This window comes from Amblyomma americanum, chromosome 4 (genome assembly GCF_052857255.1).
Source record: "Amblyomma americanum isolate KBUSLIRL-KWMA chromosome 4, ASM5285725v1, whole genome shotgun sequence".
NCBI lineage: Eukaryota > Metazoa > Arthropoda > Arachnida > Ixodida > Ixodidae > Amblyomma > Amblyomma americanum.
The window spans coordinates 64,984,567-65,008,493 of record NC_135500.1 but is presented as its reverse complement, the minus strand read 5'-3'; the positions used below and the strand labels follow the sequence as shown (position 1 = coordinate 65,008,493).

The 23,927-nt window shown below is 45.8% G+C and overlaps 1 protein-coding gene across 1 annotated transcript; it reads left to right on the top strand.

Moving 5' to 3' along the window:
* The first annotated feature begins 15,587 nt into the window (after window positions 1-15,587).
* On the top strand, window positions 15,588-22,556 carry LOC144128012 (uncharacterized). The gene is made up of 3 exons (XM_077661059.1): window positions 15,588-15,842; window positions 16,987-17,019; window positions 19,204-22,556. The coding sequence occupies exon 3, from the start codon at window positions 19,249-19,251 to the stop codon at window positions 19,894-19,896; it is 648 nt and encodes a 215-aa protein (XP_077517185.1). The 5' UTR covers window positions 15,588-15,842; window positions 16,987-17,019; window positions 19,204-19,248; the 3' UTR covers window positions 19,897-22,556.
* The last annotated feature ends 1,371 nt before the right edge of the window (window positions 22,557-23,927 follow it).

The window sequence follows — 23,927 nt, the reverse complement described above, 5'->3', positions numbered from 1 at the left end:
AATAAAGAGGAGGAGCTTGTAAAAGCCGGCTCTTCTCGCGAGTAGGCATCAGAAGACTGCTGCCGTCCTTTACCTGTGTGTTCCAACCAGTTCAATTGCTGCTTCTTGATTTGAAAACAAATGCAATATTTCGCTTCCATTTCGCAACAGCCACTGTTATATTTTGTGTATTATTATACACGATCTCCTTGTGTTTAACGGGGCAGAACATTTTCAATGAAATCGGAAATTTAGAAAATAAACGAAATATATTCTATTTTGCTCCAACTTTATGTAGCAGATAATTGTTCCGGCAGAATAAATTGCTAAAGGATCACGAGGAAGAAGTGAATTTGGTCCGGAGCGCTGCCCGACATAAAATTCCCTACAATGCGTTCTGCTATGATTTGAGCTTGTAAACAGTTTGCTTGCAAGCTATCTACATGGTTGGAAACAGTTTTGAAAAGATCAATCGTCATTTGTTGCTGCACTAACCGGAAAAAAATAATCACGTGGTCTCATGCCTTGCCGAAATATTGCAGACGAAGCAGAGATCAAGTCGTGTTGTTACGCTCTTTCTACAAATTTCGGGTAACTATTTATTAGATACGAGTAATTATGAATATTTTGCATATATATATATATATATATATATATATATATATATATATATATATATATATATATATATATATATATATATATATATATATATATATATATATATATATATATACATATATATATATATATATATATATATATATGCGCCACGCCGGTTTACTGAAGCTCTATTGGGGCAGACAGATTTTTTTTTTGCAGCAGTTGGAAGAAGACGAAGTAAAAAAAAGACATGACTGTACTCTTGTGAAGCCCCGCCATAGCGTTGCACCCGTGTCTTGGAATAAGTGTACGCGCTGACTGTGTCGAAATGAGCAGCCGGTACCATAAGCACCGGCATCAAAGTGTTTCTGCACCTTCGCCAGGAACAGTGAGAACGCGTGAAATCATCTCTGATAAGCGATAAACAGGCAACCGAAAAATTTGAACGCAGTAAATTCAAGGTGGGCAAAAAGAGGCGCTCTTTCTGTCGTTATTCTATTTCCTGCGATCGGGATTTCCGCTGTTGAAATTTATAGCTTGAAGAATCGACCTCTGCAGCAATAATTATTTGAAGGCAACCTGAAGCCGATTGAAACGTAGATTTTGTTCTGACTTCCAAAATACAAAAGAAAACGAAAGGCCAAGATAAATTAGTGATGTGAAATTATTCAAGGCTGCCGCAGTAATGTTCAGTTGTGTATAGCACCGCGTACATCTTCGAAGTCGGTGGCGCCCGATGACATCGACGCGTTCAGCACAAATGATTACTTCATTGAAATATCAGCTGGGAATGTTAAAATACTGTAGAGCAGAGTGCACGAGATTCATTTTGTATTTTGAAAGCTTTCTGAAATTTTGATCGGTCGGAAAACTATTCTCTAATTTCAATAAACCACTTGAGCGTAAAGAAAATCCAGTTGGTCTTTGTTATAACAACGTTAAAGGGAACCAGAAGTTCCGTCGTTGTAACCAGTGTTTGCAAACCTTCCAAGGACAATCGTCTTTGTTATATAATTTCGTGGTAAGCTGTTACGTTACATGAGGATCGACTGTAGTACTATCCTCGCGCAGGTATTCTAAGGTAAAGATACGACCAGGTGGTATTTAAAATTATCTTGGATTGCGTAAGTGGAAGGAAAAGCATAACCAGAGACAGCGTATCTCATTTTCTAACACCAGTTCAAGTTGTCTGTTACCACGGCACATTTTGTACTGGGGTCCTATCTGTCTAAACATTTATTCGTACACTGCTAAGCTGTCACGCTTTTGCGGAATCACATGCCTATGGATCTGCGAATGCTTGCAGCCCACCGGGTGTTTACATACCCTTTAACACAATGCTCCTGTAATCTTGATTTGTTTCAGAACAATTTAGGCAAAAGACAGGTCTGCATAACATGAAATTCGCACCTGTCCATCCGCAGCCAGAAGAAAAAAAGCACGTGCGTATATCAAAGGGGAAAAAAATTCGTCGCTTGATGCAGATCACTGAACACCAGCGTCAGTAAATGTAATACAAACAAACGCTTTTTTTTACTTTCACACTTTGAAACAATGCTGTTGTCAGGCACACATTGATCACTTATGCTGGAGTGACTGGTGCACTACAAAAATGTAGGCGTTCTTCTCAATACGTTTTTGTGTACAAGTCTTAAATTTGTCAGCTTTTAAATCTGGTCGTACACTATTCCCGAAAGATGAAATGATTAAAACAGGAAGTTGCTCACGTATCCCACTTGCGAATTAAGCGCTTCACAAAAGTGGGCGAGCTTTTACTAGTTTGGACGTTGGGAAAGGGCGGTTAGAACTTTCTAATAATAGCGTGTACACGCGAAAAAGCGTCAAGACTTTTTTCTTTCACTTTCTACTGCAGGTTCAAAGTATGCATGCCTAAGAATCTGCTTGCATGCATAGGTCTGGCGGCAGAATACCTCGAACACGAATCAGAACATCAAACGGGCCGCATATTTCAGGAGGCTTCCACCGTTTTGTGCAGTCTTTGTCAGAAGCCGTTGCACAGAAATCGTAACTGCGGATGAAATTTCTTGGCACACCAGTGCGGAGCAAAAAAAATGTAGTCGGCCGCAAGTGGAAAACAAATGACGCGAAAGATGTGAGCTGTGAATAGCTGCGGTACTCACACGTGGGCTCCTCAAAATTTCTTCCTTGGTGTCCTGATGCCGCCTGGTCCTTAAACGACAAATGAGCGCTGCACGACACGTAAAAGCTGCGCGAGTACGTAATGGCTATCGAGCCGCTGGACACTGCTGCAAAAGCGACCGGTTCGAATGTGCCACCCTCCTGACATGGCAAGGTCATGCCCATGCAGCGTTGCATTTCATGTGTCGCCACTTAGCGGGGTCTATGTAAACCGAAAGGCGGCGCTGCATGTATGCCAAGTGTAGCTTATCGACGCTGTTTAGAAAAGTAGATTGTGAGCGGGTAGAAGTAACCAGGCGAAGGTTATCCGATTGGTTGCTCATATCAAGACAAGAGTAAATTTTCACAAGTCGTGGCTAGGTGGCTTGAACCACCGCCATATTTGAAGGGTTCAGCCTTATCAACCCATCCATTCTTTCATCTGAATCACTATTTTTTAAATTGAACAAGGTGCCCATCTCTGAAAATCGAGTGCCTCAGTGTGTTCAAAAGACGTACATTAGCTGCGTCCGTATTGTTAGCAAAGTTGGTATATATGCTGAGACGTGATTTCTGTCGAAAAATTGTTAACAATATTAGCCTTAAAAATCCTAGTGAAGTGCAATTCAGAGTCGCTTGCCGATTGGGCTATGCTGTAAATCGGTTTGAACGAAAAAGCCTGTTGAGTTGCACCTTCCCCACACAAAAAAAGAGACTTTAAGGTAAATCGCTTTTATAAGCTAGAAGAATGTGGCGTATTGAAACGGGCAACTCTTAAACAACTAGCTTCATAATCGTAGTGTGAGTTTGATTTCTTTTCATATCTGCGGTATTCCCGCGAAGTACATTCTGAATGCCTCGGGACCGGTGCAGGTTAAACTCTTTCTTGATAAAATGCGCTGCTTGCGCAGTTTTTATCTAGTATACATGCTCCTAGAGTGCAATACTGACCGCAATACATCAGAAAAACTGCTTTTAATACCATCAGCTAATCCCATAAAAATTGTATTCCTGATAAAGACATAAGCTGCTAACCAAAAGATACTTGATACTGTAGCGTGCATGTATTTATACGTAATTGAAGTCATCGATATTAATATCACTGGTAACATCGTTACCTAAGTGCGAACCCTAAGAGAGATCCTGACTAAATAACATTAAACCCAAAGCTGTTCATAAATGTTTTCGTTTCTTGGTGCAGAATTTAGTCGGCTGCCTCTGCATTTGTCCTCTACTAAATGGTAGAAGCTAATGCGGTTTAGAGAGCCAGTTATTTTCCAAACACAGGGATTAACAGGACGTTTGAAGCCGAATTTCCTCCGTTCGAAGCGGGAAGATATCCAACAAAAACAAGAGGTGTTAGTTTTCCATAAACTTAAATAACCTTGATGATAATGGATGTTTTAATGTTACCTTTTCAGGACTATATTAAATAACAGCACGTATTGAAACCACTGGTCCAGAAGAGGCACGCGATACGGCCGCGTATCAGAGAAGGTGATAACAAGAGCCCGACAACAGGAGCTGTCGAGCACGTGTACCTGTTGTCTTTCTTGACGGTGCATTTTCCAAAAGAATTAGAATGAAGCATTGCTGAGTCGGGTTGAGGATCCTGCGAAGTGGATTTGCTTTAGTGCTTCATGAGAATAGCTTGTACTTCAGCAGTATCGCAGGGCTTTTTCCGCTTTAACATGTGGTTCAACGCAAGAAGAGGCCGCCGTGTACTGGGCGCATTTTTACAGGTTTTCTCGCGCGTGAGTGCGGCCATCCTTCGTAACGTCTGAAAAGGAGGCTGACGAGCAGAGTTTCCAGGCGAACGGCTGTAGGTTCCTTGGGTGGTCTGCTGGCGACGGCCAGTCTGGTACTCTCCAGATGATAAGGATGGCATTTGGTAGTTCTATTATCTCCTCTACTACGCCCGTCTTCTTCCAAAGTCTGCTTCATGAAATGCAATGACATAGTGTTGGCCTCTGCACACACAGCGGCAGTTCCCTCTTTGTGAACAGCTATTCCGGATTACATATTTTCAGTGTTCGTGTTCTCTCGCGTACTTCTATTCCAAATGACACTTTCAATGGCAGCAAAGGTTAATCAAAGCTGACAAATTGCGACGGAGGAGAGCAAGTGAGGGATATTCTAAAAATAGTGTCGTACGTCACTCAGTGTTCCTAAGTGGTGTCTTAACATTTGGTCCTTGAAACCTGCACAAAGCTGCCTCTTCCTGCAGATACTCTTATCGCTGGAGAAACGTCGTCTGCGTGGACAGGCGTTCGACTTTGCTCGCAAAATGACTAAAACTGCTCAGGCATGCCTCTATTTATGCTGGGAACGTTCACCTATTATTCTTGCAATGCCGCTGTCGATAAGAAATTCATTTTGCTTTGTGTGTATCTGCCGTATTCTGGCACGCTTGCAACGATCACATGAACGCTTCACATCGAGCGATAAGATACCGTCGTCAATCAAGCATCACGGCAGCTACTTTCACAGCTGCGCATACAAACGGTAGTAGCCTCGAAGCCCTTTACCGTATGTGGCACGGCAGACCATGTGTCGACGACAGTCAGTTCGAGATTGCACACGAAAACTTAAATACTGCGGAGTCACGGACTGCAGATAGCTCCTCAGTAGAGAACCAGGGTTTTGTACAAATTAAATGAAAATGGCGTATGATCGGATTATTTATTTTATATTATCTAAGGACATTTTATGAAACGTATCCTTAGCCTTCCGCCGAGTCTACAACACCAGATAACAGGATGAACAGTTAGAAATATATGAAGAACGCCAGGGCTGTAGAAAGAGGTGGACTGAGAGGTTAAATCGGCAAGAATCGGGTGACGAAAGTGGGAGGCTGGGGTATAACAGCGGACGCTGGAGCGTTTTAGACTCTGTTTAACCATTCCGACCTATTCGAGTCGGATTCAGGCGACGGAGGTGTGTGGAGAGGAAAAACAAAGGATAGGTTGCTGATGATCATTATGCTTTTTTTGTGACGCAAAAGCACCTGCGACCAAATAGCGCCATGACACAAGGTATTTTTATTTGCTCTAGGTGGGGTCGAAGACTCATTTACCAAGCACTTCACCCTGATCAAGCCGAGCACCAGGCCAGTGGAAGCTTGCACCTATTGTATCACTGGTGTGTACCCGGCGACACTGGGGATCGAACCACGCACCTCCGGCATGACAGGCGGAGGCTCAGCCACTAGGCCGCCGCTGAGGTGCAAGAGTTATGTCGCTGGTGGGCCGTCTATCTACTTGATGATGATGATGATGGTGTCCTCAGGCTGAATCCTATAATGCATATGCGTTCTTCTTCTTCGTCCTCTTAAGACATGGCACATACCCACATGAGGGGATTGGCCAAGGAAGTGCCTGCTTCTTTTTTCTTCTTATCTTTTACATTTTTTCTCATCTGGTACCTGCAACATTTGTGCTTCGGTAGACTGTGTTGTTGCTCAAAGCACACTATGATTGTTTCGCTTTCCCAGCCTGCCAGGCGCGATGTCGTGTTTATAAGTTAGGTTTCACACTTATGCAATGGCTGCGAGATCGCGGAATATTTGTGCCAAGATCGTAAATGTGCACCTTGTGATATCTACAAACGCTGATGTCCTGCATTACGAAAAAAGCGGCCAAATTGCCAATTGTCAGGAGACCGTGTTCACACCCCGCATAATTTTCCTCCATTTTTCTGTCGCGTTCCATCGCTTGATTACTGTCGCGTCAGCACGCAGTGCAGCTGGTGCAGTCGTCAATGATGGGCATGCACGCGTGCAGAAAAATGAAATAAGACGCCGATGATCAATGACTTGCAAGTTTTAACTACTCATCAAAAGTTTTGATACGTGTTGTCTAGTCAGTGAAGATCAGGGGGCCTTGCTAAAGAAAGGCATGCGATAAACAAGGCTTTACGGACAAGTATGACATTTAGCTCAGCAATAGCATATAGCATTCTTAAGCAGTTGCTAAATGTTTCTCTGATGAATGGAAAAATCTAACCGGCTCGGTGTTGGCTCAAATATGCACATCTACACTGTAGCGGATTGCCAAATGTTTCATCTGGCTCAGCATTAGGTGCGCAAAATGTTTGATGCGTTGCTCTTACATTTCGTTACCTCACCGCAATTGACACGAAATAAATGCGCCGAATAGACCGGGGTGGACGCTTGAAGAACGGCGATGGAAATCCGAATTTCATTAATGATTCATAGAAGTTGCTAAGACGTTCTTTTGATGCGGAAGGAATATACAAAATGTTAAACTGTAAATGCGAAGCACTGTTGTAAATCTATGTAGCTCAGGTCGAAAGTGTTGTGGCATCTTTAGTGCGACACGCGAAGGGGACGCAACGGATTTGCCTTTTACCTTCGCCTTATAAAATGTCTATGAATGAATGGTTCCAGGCCCCCCTGCCCGCGTTCTTTGGCGGGGATGAACTCCCATGCTTTGCCACAAGTTGCACTCTGCACCAATGGTATGACCAGACTGCACTTTATTGGTACCAACTTTTGCCAAAATGCACCCTGCCTGCTTGTTCGAGAAAAAAAAACCGAGGCGCGTGATGCGCTGTGTCTACGGCTAAAATTACATGCACTAATAATACGTCAACGACTCGAACCTACAAAGCTCTTGCTTCCAACGCCTCGTGGTAAGAAGGTTGTACAAAACGGCCGGTTGTAAACCGTACATATAATCTAATACATCTCACGTGTCTGCAAAGAATGGATAATTATATCTGTGGAGGGGCATATGGCACTGCTCTGCGTCATTTTCACATGCGCGTATTTATGAATCATTCACTCCTTGTGTCCGCAGATGTGCTGTATGAGGCTCTCAGTGCTTGCACACACGAGTGAACATAGAGTTTAGTTAAAGCTCTCAGGTCTTGAATGTGTAAGCATGTGATTTTCTGTGATATGCAAGAACCATAATCAGACAAACAACACTAAACTCAAAATGCGCATCCTATTGCTGACGCTCGGCACACTGCTTAGTATTTTCTTAATACCAGACTTCGCTGATGCGTGATTTCTAATGACGTTCAACTGCATTTCCAGAGAATAGTAAGATTAGTTTGTAAATAACTGGCGGCAAATGTGGTCACCGTTGGCCTGAATTCATTAGGAGTTGTCACCAGAAATTTTTTAGTGCATTTATTTAGAATTTTTTTTGTCGGGTTCTTAAAAAGCCCATTAAATGCTATTTCAATCTGATTGGTGAATACTGAATTATGTGCTTGTTCCGTGGAAAATAAAGGTCGAGTGTCATGATGTTGGTTTCTACAGTTCAGAATAGTGCGAGTGCTCTGAAAAGTACAACACCAATTTCCTCAGTGTTTGGCCCTAAGTTTGAAGCTGACAAAGCTTACACTATAACACCAGGATTCTGGCTCATGCGCCCTCTAGTTTACAAAGCCACCACCACGCGCCGCATGAAGTTGAGCTGCTCCTTTAACATTCCTCCTTGGTTTGGGAGAGCGTCGCTAGTAATCTTCACGCATTGTTCACTTTTTGCGTCGTCACCCCCTCCCCCCCACGCCCAACTTCTCGAGGGCCCCGGCCGCGTTTCAGTTTATTTCTTTCTTTTCTCACCCAGCGTGTTCAAGGTGCGCTGACAGTGCAGCTGCCCTACTCGCCGCCTTCTTTGCTGGGGTGCAAGAAAAAGGAAAGAGGCCAGACAGCGGCGTATGCGCTCCGCCTTCGTCGGAATTTGAGCGGCGATTATTAGTTAAATAATATTGTAAGTCTGCACACCACGCAAGAAATGGCTAAACCTTGCAGAAGCCGTCCAAAACTTTTCTCGAGACATTGAGAATGCCAATATCAGCGGATAAAGGCAGGCTTGTTGCTGCGATAATCAGACAGTGGCGCCCTAAAAGCCTGGAAGTTGCAGTCGTTAACAACACATTAAACTCCCTAACGTGTGAAGAATGGTGTAAATTCGTGTGCACCGTACGAGAGAAGGTGTATCACGAACAGTTAAGGATCTGGACAGCCGTTAGGTGGAGAGTGAATCGAACAAAAAATAAAACTTCGGAAACCTGACAGTCAAGCAACGAGTCGGAAACTGAGATAGCCTAAGCGCCCAGGTGAAGAGTGGCTATTAACGTTAAATGCACGTCCTACATAGTACGAATTATTTGTATACTTACGAAAACTATGCTGGCCAAATTTTTTTCTGTCTCAAACTAATTTCTGCACATCGGAAAATGTTTCAAGCGCAGCCAGGGCATTGTCATATCGGCTTATCAGAAACACGTGGGATAAACTTAAATCCTAGTTACAGCACGAACATCTCAAGACAGAAGAGATTGCCTAAGCATAGCAGGACAGATATTACGGCGTGCTGTACCCATCATGCAGTGAATGAATGAACAGAACTAGCAGCCGTGTAAGCATTAGTGAGAACCTGAGGCTTCGGATTTGGTTACGCATCACTTGAACGCATTCCGAGAAAACATGAAATCTACGTTTCTCACAAAACCCGTTTCGACAATCAGCCGCTTCTTACCACGACCGAAAGACCGCGTCCCCAGAGAAAAACAACCGGGTGTCGTTTACGAAATCCCATGCTCCAAATGCCCGGCCTCATACATTGACGAAGCAAAGAACCTCCACCAACGAATAAGGCGACATAAGAGTGGCGTCCGGCTAATGAATTCAGGAGCCAACCCACTCGCCGAACACTGCGAGCGCGCCGACCACCGGCGCGACAACTGCAAAATCCCTGCTAAGCGTGTCTCGTGTCGCCCCTTGAAAGCAGACGCGGATCTAGCGTGGAAAAGTGTTCGTTTGGTCATAAAAACGAACCCGACCGCGGCGGCTGCGTTTTTATGGAGGAAAAACGCTTAGGCGCCCGTGTGCTGTGCGATGTCAGTGCACGTTAAAGATCCCCAGGTGGTCGAAATTATTCCGGAGCCCTCCACTACGGCACCTCTTTATTCCTTTCTTCTTTCACTCCCTCCTTTATCCCTTCCCTTACGGCGCGGTTCAGGTGTCCAAAGATATATGAGACAGATATCGTGCGATTTCCTTTCCCCCTAAAACCAATTATTTATTTATTATTCTATAGTGTGTAACGCCCCAAAGTGAACCAGACTGTGAGGGACGCCGCACGCAGTGAAGGGCTCCGGAAATTTCGACCACCTGGGGTTCTTTAACCTGCACTGACATCGCACAGTACTCGGGCCTCTAGAATTTCGCATCTACCGCCACGGTCGGGATCGAGCCCGCGTCTTTCGGGTCAGCAGGAGAGCGTCGTAAGTACTGATCAACCTGGGCGGTTCGCTGGAAACATCAGTCGCCATTATTAATGGCGTATTTAAAGCGATGTCTCGAAGCAAATTTTCTGGCTCCGCGAAACGGGGGAGCAGGTTTCAATCGGCAGCATGGATGCATATCCGGTGATATAATTGTATACAAGGACGGACACTGCTACTCTGCGGATTCAGAGCGGCGCCCCGAATCGCCAATTGGACTACGTCGTAAGCCTCAAGTGTGACTGATTTCGAGCAAGGGCCGGTGGTGAAGCATGTTTCGTTTTTTCCGATGTGATCTTGGAAGGCCGTAGCCTGTGAAACCGGAAAAGTTTACTGGCGGCAAAAAACGAAAAACTTCCATTGAGTGAGCGGCTGCTGGTTCTGACCGAGCAAACCCTTTTATCTCATACCACACAGCGCTGACGTATCAGCTACGGTCGTGGAGGAGCTCTCTGGCGATAACCGCGCAGTCATCTCTCCTGGCGCCAGTAAGCATTGTCTGAAACAGCCGTGAGCTGGGGAAGGCTTTTCCTAAAGCGGGCACAGATTTCGTGAACAATGAACGAACGCTGCAATCTTTCAAGATTATAATACACCTCCGGTTTTCACCACGTTGAACTGTAAGTTACGCCTGCCCTTGTAAAGCTCCGCTGCGGCTGTCTGTTTCGTACGTTATGGATCATTTAAAAAGTTCGTGGTAGTGCCCGGATAAAGGCCTCGTCATTGCCCTCAACCTGTGCAAGCACCCGTCAGCTTCTTACCTTAAGGGACACTCTTCGGGAGCCTCTGCGCCATTTATAACGTGGCAGCGACCTGTGAATAACGGGCGTATTGAACCCCTGCAGCTCGAGAAATGATCGCAAGAAGCCAGAGCGAGGCTCAACTGGAAGCATATGTACGTGCCAAAATGCAGTGACGGTAGTTCCAGCAGATGCCAAGAGGTAACTCGCATGGCTCACGACTGAAGGTTCAGTGGTCAACTTCCCGCTCGTCAGCAACTTTTTCTTTTCCAAAATTTTCGCAATAGAATGACTATATCCGCGAGGCATTGGAAAGTCTTTGCCTGGGCTATCAGCGATCTGGCTGAGACAGACTGAAAGTGGCCACATATGTAGATCTCCTACGGGAGAAAGAACTCATTTGCCACATGCTATTTTCGCTAAAGGCACATCAGTTATGACACGCATAAGGCAGGTGCGGAATGTTTAGCTTTTTTCAGGAAAAAGTAACTGATGGGTAATCCCAATTGTCCGCTAACTTTTTATTTTTTGCGATATTTGCGGCCAGCAGACCTCTCATTCAAATGGAGCAATCACTCATTAGCATTCTCCCATGCGCGGCCGTACGGATACAAAGAAAAGCTATACAGGTTTCACAGAAGGTTGGTGTGTTAAAAAAAATATTCGCGCTGGTCCGGGGTTCGAACCCGGCCCCGCCGTTCACCCGCGGCAGTTGCTCTACCAACTGCTTTAAATGTAACACCGACAGTACTAACTCGTAACAAGCAACAACTCGAAGCGAAACAGCTGTTAGTCCAGTTTGTTATTAGGGTGTTGGGTTGTAGCCCCTAAAAATGACGAATTTTTTTTTAACTACTAAGTTTATGCGAAAGCTGCAAACGTTTCTCTTCCAAATGTATGGCTGAGCATGGGTGGATGCTGAGGACTTAATGGTCACTTATTACAAATTTTCTCCACCTTGGAGAGAGAGGGAGGGAGAGAGAAAGAGGAAAGGCAGGGATAGATAAGGGAACAGGGGATAGATAAGGGTGGAGAGAAGGGGTGACGAGCACACCCACAACCCATCACAAGAGCATGTCGATATTAGATGACTACTGAGTGTTTGCAGACACAGGGGTCCGTCGAGAGATGTGGCCACAGTGTCGGAGAACTTATCCTCCGTCAGATGGCGAGGATCGAGGCGGCCTAGGCATAGCGCAGCGTCTGTTGTTCGGGGATAAAAGCAGGGCGCCCACACAGTTCATGTATGATATTCGCTACATATTCACGTGTGTCACAGGCACGACCATCGGTCATCCCTATATGCGGAAACAGGATTACTTAATAAAACCAGCACCACTGACGGCATAGCAATGTTGCCTTGCGACGCGGTATGTTAAGATGAAGAAGGCATATCCCGGAATCCAGTGTATTCAGTCTAATAATAATAATTGGTTTTGGGGGAAAGGAAATGGCGCAGTATCTGTCTCATATATCGTTGGACACCTGAACCGCGCCGTAAGGGATGGGATAAAGGAGGGAGTGAAAGAAGAAAGGAAGAAGGAGGTGCCGTAGTGGAGGGCTCCGGAATAATTTCGACCACCTGGGGATCTTTAACGTGCACTGACATCGCACAGCACACGGGCGCCTTAGCGTTTTTCCTCCATAAAAACGCAGCCGCCGCGGTCGGGTTCGAACCCGGGAACTCCGGATCAGTAGTCGAGCGCCCTAACCACTGAGCCACAGCGGCGGGTGTGTATTCAGTCTACGGTTATGTTTTATGGTTTTATGCTGGTTTGACGTCCCAAAGTGACTCAGGCTATGAGCGATGCCGCAGTGAAGGGCTTCTGAAATTTCAACCACCTGGCGTTCTTTAACGTGCACTGACATCGCACAGTACACGGCCCTCTAGAATTTCGGCTGCCTCCAAATTCGACGGGTAAAAAGTGGATCGTGTTCCATGCAGCATCTCTGAGCTCCCTCGCCACCATGCTAAGCCTAACCGCTGCGTCCATCGTTGATACAGGGATAATCAGATGAAGTCCGTCGTTCACGAAGTTTGCTTTAACGTCGCCATGTCCTTGCAGGCACTGAAAATTTTGTCCTGACCCTTTAGTTATGGGGCTGTGGTAAAGTTCGCGGATTTCTGTAACAAGTTGCTGCAACAGGGGTTCGGGTGGTCGGTCTACTGCGCAGGCTGAGTAGCCCACGCTGCGGTATGCATAGGCACACTCTTCTGATGATTTACGAAACGTATATTCGGCATATTTATAATTTGGCTGCGTTCTGTTTTCTGGAGCGGCGGCACGCGAACTGCGCCCCCTTCTGCTCTTAGATCGTGAAGCACTGCGCCCTTGTTTGGGTCTCTCTAAATACGTGGCCTACAATGCTTTGTATCTTGAAGTGCGGGTGCCGCCTGTTACTGCAAGGCTTCGGCTGTTGCCGGTATAAACGTTCTTAAATTTTGGCGATTCTGAGCAGCATGCGTCCCAGTTGATTTTGCTTGGTCAGCCAGCGGAGTTCTTGAGTGTCGGGTGGTCTCGGCTTCAAACAGCCCAAAAATGTTCGGTTGAAGCTTTGCTTGGCCCACTAAACGTGCAAATACCTGAAACTGTTCCGGTGCGGTTCTACCCCTCATTTGTGACATCATCTTCGATGATATTTATCCACGTAATGCCAAATTACTGTATTTCTCATTGTTAAACAATATGTTGCAAGACTACTTGATGCCCGTCTGCTCACATGTTGCAATTGCGACTGATGCCTCGGCGTGTGAAGAAAAAGCAGGTATAGGCAGTTACTCCCAGTCCCTTGACTGGTATTTTTCTCTCCGTCTTCAAGAATTTACACCTAATTATCTGGCCGAGTTTCTAGCAGTGGTCCTTGCTCTGAGCAAGATGCCCAACTATTTATCTTCGGTGATAATAATTACGGACTCATTATCCTTATGCACTTCCGTGTCTGCGCCTACTGAATAACAGCCCTTTCGAATACTAAAATGTCTGGTCCCTCTACATGTCAAATCAGTTCGATATTTTTGGGTTCCTGGGCACAGGTGTCTTCTTTTAAATGAATCAGCTGGTGCTCTAGCGAAGGCAGCACTGAGTGGTCCGATTGTTGACCCCCTTCCAAACTGTGCTTACATTACGGCGGCACGATTTCGTACGTACATTTTTATGAAAGAATTTATCAGCGCTCACTTCATTGGACGATTTTCAGCACCTCCTGTTCTCTTTTGAGGAGCAAAGCATGGCGATCGGGCAGACTTGAAGTTTCCTTCACGCGACTACGTTGCCAGATGCCACAACAAAATTTTTACCTCTACAGGCCTGGTCTTGCAATCTCCCCAGTGTGTCCTATTGTGCTGAGCAGGAAACAACAGAGCACTTTCTTCTCTATTGTCGTCGGTTCTCATCGCTCAGGAGGTGACCGCTAGAAGTTCCATTGCAGCATCTCAGTCTGGGTCTCTCTTCTGCGGTTGTTGTGTCTCGTGGCGCTTCTATATATGCTTGGCTGTACCAATGGGAATGTTTGCTCCGCCGTTCAAAATTCTCTGCTAGAAACAAAACGCCTACAATCGTAAGCTTTCGTACTGCCCATGCGATCATAAGCTTTCGTATTTGGATACTTCCTTTTTGCAATTCCTGCCTTTTGTCGTTCAAGTAGCGAATATGCGCCAAAATGTTTAATTCGTATCCGATTCCCTTTTTAGCTAATGTATTCGTATTCCATTCGGTAGCAAAGCTGCAGTATTTGTATTCGATTCGGCTTGGGAAATGTCTTATTCATCCACCCTTACTTGAGTAGCGTTTGGTGAATGACAAAAAATTGAAAAAGAAAATTAAGCAATAGCGTAATTTAAAATAAAACGAAAAATAAAGTGATATATATATATATATATATATTATATATATATATATATATATATATATATATATATATATATATATATATATACATATATGTATATATATATATATATATATATATATATATATATATATATATATATATATATATATATATATATATATATATATATATATATATATATATATATATATATATATATATATATATATATATATATATATATATATATACACGCAAAACATAAACACCCACGAAAGCAGCAGATTGGACAGCCGTCGCTGTTGCTCAGTTGGTAAGAGCACCGGACGCGATATTCGGAGGTCGTGGGTTCGGATCCCACCGGCGGCATGGTTGTTTTTTCTGCTGCTTTATAAGTAATGTTCGTAAAAAAAAAACAAAAAAAACTAATTTATTGGCACTAGATATTAAAAAAAAAGAAACATTCCCCTATGCACCTTGATTTCGGTGACTGTTGGCTTCCTAAATATGTTTGTCAAACGAGCCCCTCACTTCATTTGCCTTGTCTGCTATATATATATATATATATATATATATATATATATATATATATATATAAATATAGGCCAGCAGGCAGCTGAAGGGGCCCATTAACACAATCTGGGGTTAACGCTTAAGGCGGAGCTTAAGTGTGCGTCTAATTTTTTTTTCATGGGATTTATTCGAATGACAGTTGTTTTCAATAACGGCTCTTTTGGCACCTAAGAATACCGACCATCGACCGATAGCGCAGATGGTGGCGTTGACGAGAAAAACAACGATTATCTTTGAATTGTCCATTATAGCCGACTGCGGAGGGACGGTCGCTCAAGCGAAGTACACAGACCCGTGATATCTTACCGTAACCGCAGCAACGGACGACGGGGCGATGTTCGCCTGTAGGAGATATTGCCGAGCAGCGGTAACTGACCGCTATTGTTCAGCAGCAGTGCAGGAGTGGAAGTAGCCAGCACCGCCATGCCAGATCAGGGGCCCAGGGTGCTGTAGCGACTGCGCGACCACATCGCTGGCGCCAACTGGCGGCCGACGCGGTTTGCCGAGGCCCTGCCCAACATCCGCATCTGCGGCCTCTGCCGCACGATTCCCAAGAGGACGGTGGCTCTTCCCTGCTCGCATGTTCTCTGCGAGTCCTGCCACAGAGCCTGCACACAAGATGGCGGGGGTGTTTGTCCGCTGGATGGCGATGCCTTCGCTGATGATGAGTGTGGCTGGACTCCTCTTTCCGCAAGGAAAGCGAAAGACTTGAAGGTAAGTGTTTTGACAGCTAAAGTTGGCACAGCTTTGGTTTAGCCGTATAGCCCTGCACTCTACTGCCGAACCTACAGCGTCAACCGTAAAACCTGAAATGTAATTAAATGGTTTATTTCTCTTCATGAATTGAACCGAAGTTAACGTAGTTTATTTCAGTTAAATTCACAGCAATGGCCGCCATCTACCAACCATGACACGTGACAGAATGTAGTGCGGGAAATCCCCCTCCTCGTTTAGGTGAGGCAAGGGGTAAGGAAAACGGTAGGAACGAAGAGAGAGGCGTGGACCTTTCTCTTACGGCCAGCTTCAGGACCAATGTATAAACCAAAGCCGTAAAAGCTTCCGCTGACTAATGCGATAAGCCGGTAAGCTTAGCTGTTCATATTTTTCCATGCTGCGCAAGATACATCCATGACGTCAAAGGGTGCTTTCGCGCTAGGGCTCCTCCTGTTGAGTTGCAGGCCCAGCTTTTGTCAAAACGTTATAATAGATTTTCTTCTTGAATTTTTTGTGAAACTGATTCTGTGATGTAAATAGTAGTACATATAAATGCATATGCCTGCTGAGCCGCGTTTTCGTTTTTTGCCGCGTAATATAAACATAGCTTTCTAAGGAGACACGCTTTTATTGATCCATATCTCTCTAACACGCCGTCGGCTAGGATGCCGAGTAAAGGCCTGTGATCTCCCTGTGGTTCTTAAATGCGCTCTAATAACGCATGGTACGCGGTAATGTTGGGTTTCGCCTTCACCGAGGCGCGGCCGACTGTAATCTGCAGATGACGTGGTCGCAGTGGGCTGAATAAGTGTGGATGCTAGGGCGCGTAATGGCTTAAGGCGGCTGAAGTATCCGAATTACTCTCTTGGAAACAATTTTAACCAAATAACCATTTTCTTTGTAATTCGATTCGATCCAAGAAACCACGACTCGTACGAACCTAGTTTTTAATAAAGATGTCGTAAATTTGAATTCAGGCTTCGACACTAAAAAGCTGTGTCGACTCGATCAGATACCCAACAATTTTTTAGTGTGATACGCTGCTTGCGCCATTAGATACGCCGCCACTATTTTTTTCGTTGTTCTTCCTCCACCGACAAGGGCCCTTCGTCATAGAAGCTGTATTGTTTTGTACGTCCTACAGAGTGCCAGCTGGGACCAGGTCCAAGAAACGAAGGTGCCTCAGCGTCCATTTCCGCTCGTTTTAGAACCGTGACCGGAAAGAGCCCACAGGGACAGTGAGCATTCGCGCCGAAGATGACTGCAGGGGGGCAGCAGCCGGGTGGTTCCGGTTCTGTTAATATGCATGATATAGATCCTAGTAAAAATTCTTTCTCTGCTTAAATGCAGTTAGATGCTGATATTATTGAATTGCACGCACATTTCTTTACATCCCATACAAGTAAATATGTAAAAGCTATCATTTTCAGACCTATCACTGTTTTCCTCGAGTACAAAAATCTCCTGCGCAACTCTATGCGTGGCTTTGGGCGCGAATTCAGCACACATATTTGAATTCTCTCATGACATCTCACGTTCTCGCAAAGCCCCATAGAGCACTAGACCTTCATAGTGAAAGACGCTGTAGCTCATTTGTATTATTCCTTTATTACCATATTAACGTACACGATCAGGCAAAAGTTCGCAGGCCGCCGGGTCTCCATTCGAGCGTTATGGTCGGGCAATCACGACACCCCAAATCCCAAAATCGCCATAGAGGATAGGACTAGTGTCATTCTCTCCTCTCAGAAACTTGATACTCTTATTGCTATTATAATTTCCAGGATGTACCGTGGAAAAGCAGACCCTGTGGCCTGGGAACTTTTCACCAACCCTGTACATATCAATCCACACTATATGCGTCACAGAAGAGAAACTGCAGTCCGGCCGCCGCGGTGGCGGAGTGGTTACGGCGTTCGGCTGCTGTCCCGAAAGACGCGGGTTCGATCCCGGCTGCGGCGGTAAAATTTCGATGAAGGTGAAATTCTAGAGGCCCATGTTATGTGCGATGTCAGTGCGCGCTAAAGAATCCCAGGTGGTCTGAATCTGCGCAGTCCTTCACTACGGCGTCTCTCATAGCCAGAGTCGCTTCGGGACGTTAAACCCCCATAAACCATAAACTGCAGTCCTTCCTGCGACGTCACACTGCGACGCACAGAGTGACGCCTGATCTCCGCTATTTACAAAGGCTGTTTTCCTTCTACAGTCTTTGTGTGCTACGATAGGATGGTGCACACCCTAGATAAGTTACTCGCACCAAACAAGTTAAACACTAGTGCAGAGAGCAACAGCGGCTGCAGATTTGAGGCCATACCCAATTCGCCTTCTGTCTTTTTTTTACCACTCCCTTTTCTCTTTCTCCCGTTTATAACCCCAATCCCTTTCCCCCAGTGCAGGGTACTAAACTGGTTCATCTACCGGTTAACCTCGCCGCCTTTCCTCCTCCTCTTCCTCCCCCTCCTCCCTATGGGAAGCGTCCTCAATCGGCGACGGCTGGCAGTCATTGAAAACGACCCCCCCCCCCCCCCCCCCTCATCCCGTGGCCGGTGCTCGGGACACTAGATAATATATTCCAGACACTGCACTAGGTTGATCAAATGCATGCGACTGCTGCCGTGGTGAAACGCATGAAACAGAAAGCACAACAGTAGAGACATTTCTTCCCTGCTACTATTATTACGGCTTTCTACAGAGTGTGAACGCTCTATCAAAAGAGCAGCCGTGTTTCACCCACAAGCTTACTCAGCGGTTGCGGTAGCAAGTGTATCAGGAAGACTTGAGAACCTCGTTCATTACGTACATTTTAGCTCCCAAGAGAAATAATATAAACACGTAACTTAGTTCCGATTGATATCTCTTTCCCACTGACTCCAGCAAAGTAACAAGAAAACGGCGTAACGTGTGCGGAAAAACCTGCGATCTTTAAGTTTTTAAGGGATCGCGTAAAACTAGGATCACTAGGTTTCATACCAGCAAGCGATAAGTGGTATTCTCTGAATGCAACGCCGAGCCTTAGATGGCATAGCACAGTATACTCATAAAACAGTTCGCCGGTTATGTTTTCTCATTGATGCCTTTCACCAGCGCAGTTGTTACAGCATTGGTGATCGGTGTATTTGCTATTTCTGACGCAATGAAGGAACTCCACCAACACCTGTGCGGAGGGCGCTAGGGCAGCCCCTCGCTGCCGGCGACGTCACGGTGACATAACGCCACTATAGGCCGGTAGCGTGCCGGTTACTTCAGAGGTACCTGGTGTCACATGATGGTGACGCCGTTATCCAGTGACGATATGGTCACATGTTTTGAAACGTCAGCGTAGCAATGATTTACCACTTACAACTTCTTTTTTTTTTTCAAGGCACACTGCTGGAACGAAGCGCATGGCTGCGAGTTTGTGGGCACCATGGACATCATGCTCCGACACTATGAGACCGAATGCCAGTTCCACACCGTGGAGTGTCCGCAGTGCGGAGACGCAGTGTTACACAATCAGCTTGCCGCTCACAACGTGGCCGGATGCATAGGCGGCAATCCCTCAACCGCCGGAGACGAAGACAGCAGGCTTACTGTGCATACCGTCAGAGCAGCCTTGGAGGAACTGAAAACCATGGTGAGAAATCCGCTTCAAGACCAGCTGCCCGCACTCCAGAGTCAAATGAACACACTCATCGAGGGGTCGAGGAATGACACCGCGAATTTGCTGGAAACCGTTCGTTCGCTCACTCGCTCTGCAGACACCATAAAGGCCGAAGTGACGCAAATCGCCGGCAACCTGGCCACGACGCTGGCGGAAGTCCAGCGATCTCGGGAAGGTTCAGAAGAAGCCACAGGCGGCATTTCTGGTGCTTCTGACTCAGCAGAGTCTATACCGTGGCGCAAAGAGAAGAAACTCATTCTTCGCAAGCTGGAAATGTTAGCAGGGTGCCCACTGATTGATATAGGTGCTCTACAAGACAGCACTTTTTTGGACACACGGCTGGCACTCATCAGTGAAAGCTCACCCCAGCCGCCTACTACGCATAGGCTGTCTGCCACTGAATACCTGTCATAAAGAGCTTTCTTTGGAGACAGAGTGTACGTACTGGGATTGACAAATGCTAGGCACGTATTACGGCATGCTGGGACGGCATGCGGCGAAAAGAAAGTAGCCACAATAGTTATCTGGGATTCCAGGGACAGGTATCTCAAGGTTACCCTCATGATCGTCAAAGATATGTTCTTTCAAGCTCGTCTTGAAGTGCATTTGGAGTTCTTCTGCCTCATTCCATCCTCTCGTTTGCCATCCGTTCGACATACTGTGAGAGTGCTGCATAAAGAGCCTCGGAAGAGTCTTATCATGGATTGGTGGGATGAAGTCAGCAGATCTGGGACAAAATACTCTCACTTTAGAGTATATTTTGCATTTTTCAAAGAAGAGGGTTTCCTTCACGACGGAGATTTGCGCCTCGAATTGAATCAGCATGTATCTTAATCGACGGGCACGCACTGTCGTCGAGCCTCTGGCTGTCATAGATGTAGACCACGCTTTCCTTGGGCATCGTTTCCGTTTATAAGTTAACTTTTGTCTCTCTATTACTTGGGCTTTTTTATTGATTATTGCTGTCGTCCGGAAAAACAGCTTCCTAGGCACTCTTGCCCGGCTGTACCACTTTTGACATTGACGCGCATTGAATTTACCGAATAAATTCTCTTTAACAGGCCTCTTGCGGACAACGAATTCGGGGCTGCCCATGGGCGCCTTGTTTGTCCGTAGACTGCTCCGTGAACAAATGATTAGCCCAGGCTCACTCGGTAGTTCCTCAAGCGCCTTTCCAATAAATATGCCCATGTTTCAGAGCGCAGATCTTATGCCTCCGTACGTAGGTTGAATATCGTCGGTGACGTTGGTGAAACCGAGCTGAGTCATAAATAAACAAATAACAAAATAAAATAGCACATTGTTGTGACTTGTATTCAGACACGTAGCTGTGCGAACAGATCAGCTCCGCTGGCCACTGCACGGGAGCACTAGGCTATCGCTGTAGACGATCACGCCACGAGTTAAGCTGCAACACACTCTCGCACTGTGCTTCATTGCACACCGTCGTCTTCATCAACTAACGCTACTATCGAAATAATATCGTTGTCAGACCTGCCAATGACCCAGCAAAGGCAAACAATGAGCCTACAGAGCCTGAGACGCTGATAGAGGTGCTCACAACTTTCGCGTTGGTGAAAATAGTAACCAGCCTTACATTTGTTTCATTCAACACCTTCTGTTTGTTTTAGGACGTTCTCATATTAGACCACTTCAGAGAAATGTGAAAAAAAAACGAATACAAGTGTTTTCGTGTAAGATCAGCCAGGTGTGTGTGTTAATGATTTTGAATTCTGCGAAAATTGAGTACCTCAGAAATGTTAGGCGTGAAAAACAAAAGGGTTAGTAAACTATGGCTGAAAATCTGACATTTCGCTGATTTGCAGCGATGGGCCCCGAAAACGATTTTCTATGATACGTAAAGAAGCACATTCAGACACACGGCGCCGAACGCAAAACGCGTCCAAGTGCTAAAGCTCATCAGATTGCTTGTAATTTTCTAAGGATGAGATACCAAATTGGGCTAATGAGCGACTTAAGCGTGTATTAAATCGCCTTCCTAATTGTACTAAAATTACTTTATAAATAATTGGCGGCAAGTTTCGTTGTGACCGTTGAACTATATTCATCAGGATTTGTAACTGAAGTTTTTCTTGAATGCATTTCTTTAAAATTCTTTTCAGCCGATTATTGAAAAGTTTATCTACTGCTATTTTATTTTGATGCGTCAACAATTATGCGGTTTTTCTGCGGAAAATAAACGTGTATCATGATGTTGCTTTCACCGTTCAGAGTAATGAGTGCTCTGGAAAAGAAAAACTAGAATTTTATTACTGGTTGGTCCTAAGCTAGAAATTGGCAATATTTACCCTATTTAGCCTCATTGCGGGGGCATCGTGTATCGTTCTTTCGTTCATGTCCAGAAGTGAAAGAACTGCCTAATATGCCGCGTCGCTCCTACACCCGTGTCCTGCCATTATGCTACACATACTACACCCACACGCTTGCCGTTCACTGCTACAGGTGATCGCGATCCGAACGCCAAATCAGGTAAGGCTCCAACACCCCTCACTCTCCTCTAAGATTTCATTGTGCTTTCCCTCACCCTCTCCTTACTTGTACAACTGCCATTGCAGAGCTGGCAGAGTTGCCATCGTCTGAGCATCTGCGGTGGCGCTGTGGTTATGGCGAGCAGCTGTTGAGTTAAGTGCGGACCGAACCCCTGGTGTGGTGGGCGCATTTGGATGGAGGCGGATTGCATAAAACGCCTGTGTGGTGTGCGTTGTCAGCTCAGTTTAAGAAAGCCATGTGGTCTAAATTAATCACGACTCCTCCACTACCGCGTCTCTCGTGGGCCGTGAGCTGCTTTGGGCCACTGAATCCCACACGATAAACCTCAGCAGATCGCCTCATACCCCGGCTTCCGCGTTCACCCTCATCGCATGACAGAACTACATTTTATCGGTGGCGTGAGGTTCCCTTTCACGGGTATCGTTCTGTGAACTAACCAAGTGTTATCCATGGCATCTCGTATGGTTAATGACAGCGAGAGGTTAGGTAATCCACCCGCAATCTTCCTTTATTGCGGCCACGAAATTTCTGGTGGCTAAATATGCTCTCAGAAGGCTATTGCTCTTAGCGCTCAACGCGTTCTTCCAACGTGGTGACGCTGAATAAACAATTCACGCCGTCTTCCGCAGGACCACTGTGGAGATTGGTGAAACATAACTGATTTTTCTGAGCGTTTATGTGTGCATATGTTTAATGTGCACGCCTGTTCGACCTGAGCTGCGGATGCTTTGCAGTCGGTAAACCAGACCGCGATGGTCCTTTACCGTGCGAGTGTAGGGTCCACACAAAAATGGCACCAAAGCACGTGCGCCCTTGCAATTCCATCCCCGCATCCTACCCGCAGCTCTTCTTAAGACTGGATGCGCGGACATTACTGCATGAAGGCGCACGTAGTTTGGACAACGAGGCTGGGGATGGCACCTCAAAGACGAACGGTCTCTCCGCTCGCGATGGTGTGGACAACACTGCCTCATGGCTCCGTCCAACTGTGCGTCATCCACACCCTCTTGGTTCCCCTGGTAAAAATGTGCAGCCACCTTCACTTAAATAATACCTTCAGCGCTAGGTAATGGCATTGAAAACGATAAAGCGGCATATTGATGTGTATGACACCAGTATCATGTATCATTTTAAGTGAACCGGGCTCGTAGTGTGTATTTTGTGCTTGCGAGAGCTTCAATAAAATACATGGGATGCTTTGTGGGTTGAAGCACTTTCCTAACACGACCCTATGTCTTATGGGAAACTGCGTATGATGTCTGCCCAGTAGCCATTTTGCGCACGTGCTCGAAAGCTTTCAGCGTTGCGAGGAGGCGGTGTACCTATGAGCAAAAGAAACCCGCGTTAGTTGTCGCCCCAAGTGGATTACTGCGTAAGCACTCGCAGTCTTACTAGCGAAAAAACACTCCTGCCAGCACATGAAGCAAGCTGCGGCCAATAAGAGGACGCTCAGGTGAGCTCGGGTGAGAGTCGCGTCAGCTGCAACAAACTGGACAAGGGCGAAAGATGGGAAAAGGATGAACAAGGTGGAGGCGAAGCGTGAAGTCGTCGTTGTTGTTGTTTTCCTCTGTTGGGGTGGCACATACCCACAGTGGGAGATTGGCCAGGGTGCCTTGTACAGTCAAACAATTGTGAAACATTGACTCATTGAAGGTAGTCGAAGTTGGATTTCGGGCTAAAAAAATAGTGAATTACCACTAACAAAGGTGTCTCCCTGACGCAGTGATGAAATTATGGAGATAATCGCACACTGGTTTTAGGGCATATCCCCTGGCACTTGCCCCAAAGGAGAGAAGAACAGTAATAGAGAGAGGAAGTCCTAAACGAGCAATGGGAATCTGAGGATAAGTTTTTCGCAGAGAAGTCAGCCTCCGACAGGAGAGGAGAAAGTGATCTAGAGTTTCGATTTCACCACGTGCCTCGCATTGGGAAAT

Excerpts from the sequence above, each read along its gene's own strand:
- LOC144128012 (XM_077661059.1), top strand. The coding sequence starts at position 19,249 with ATGGACATCATGCTCCGACACTATGAGACCGAATGCCAGTTCCACACC.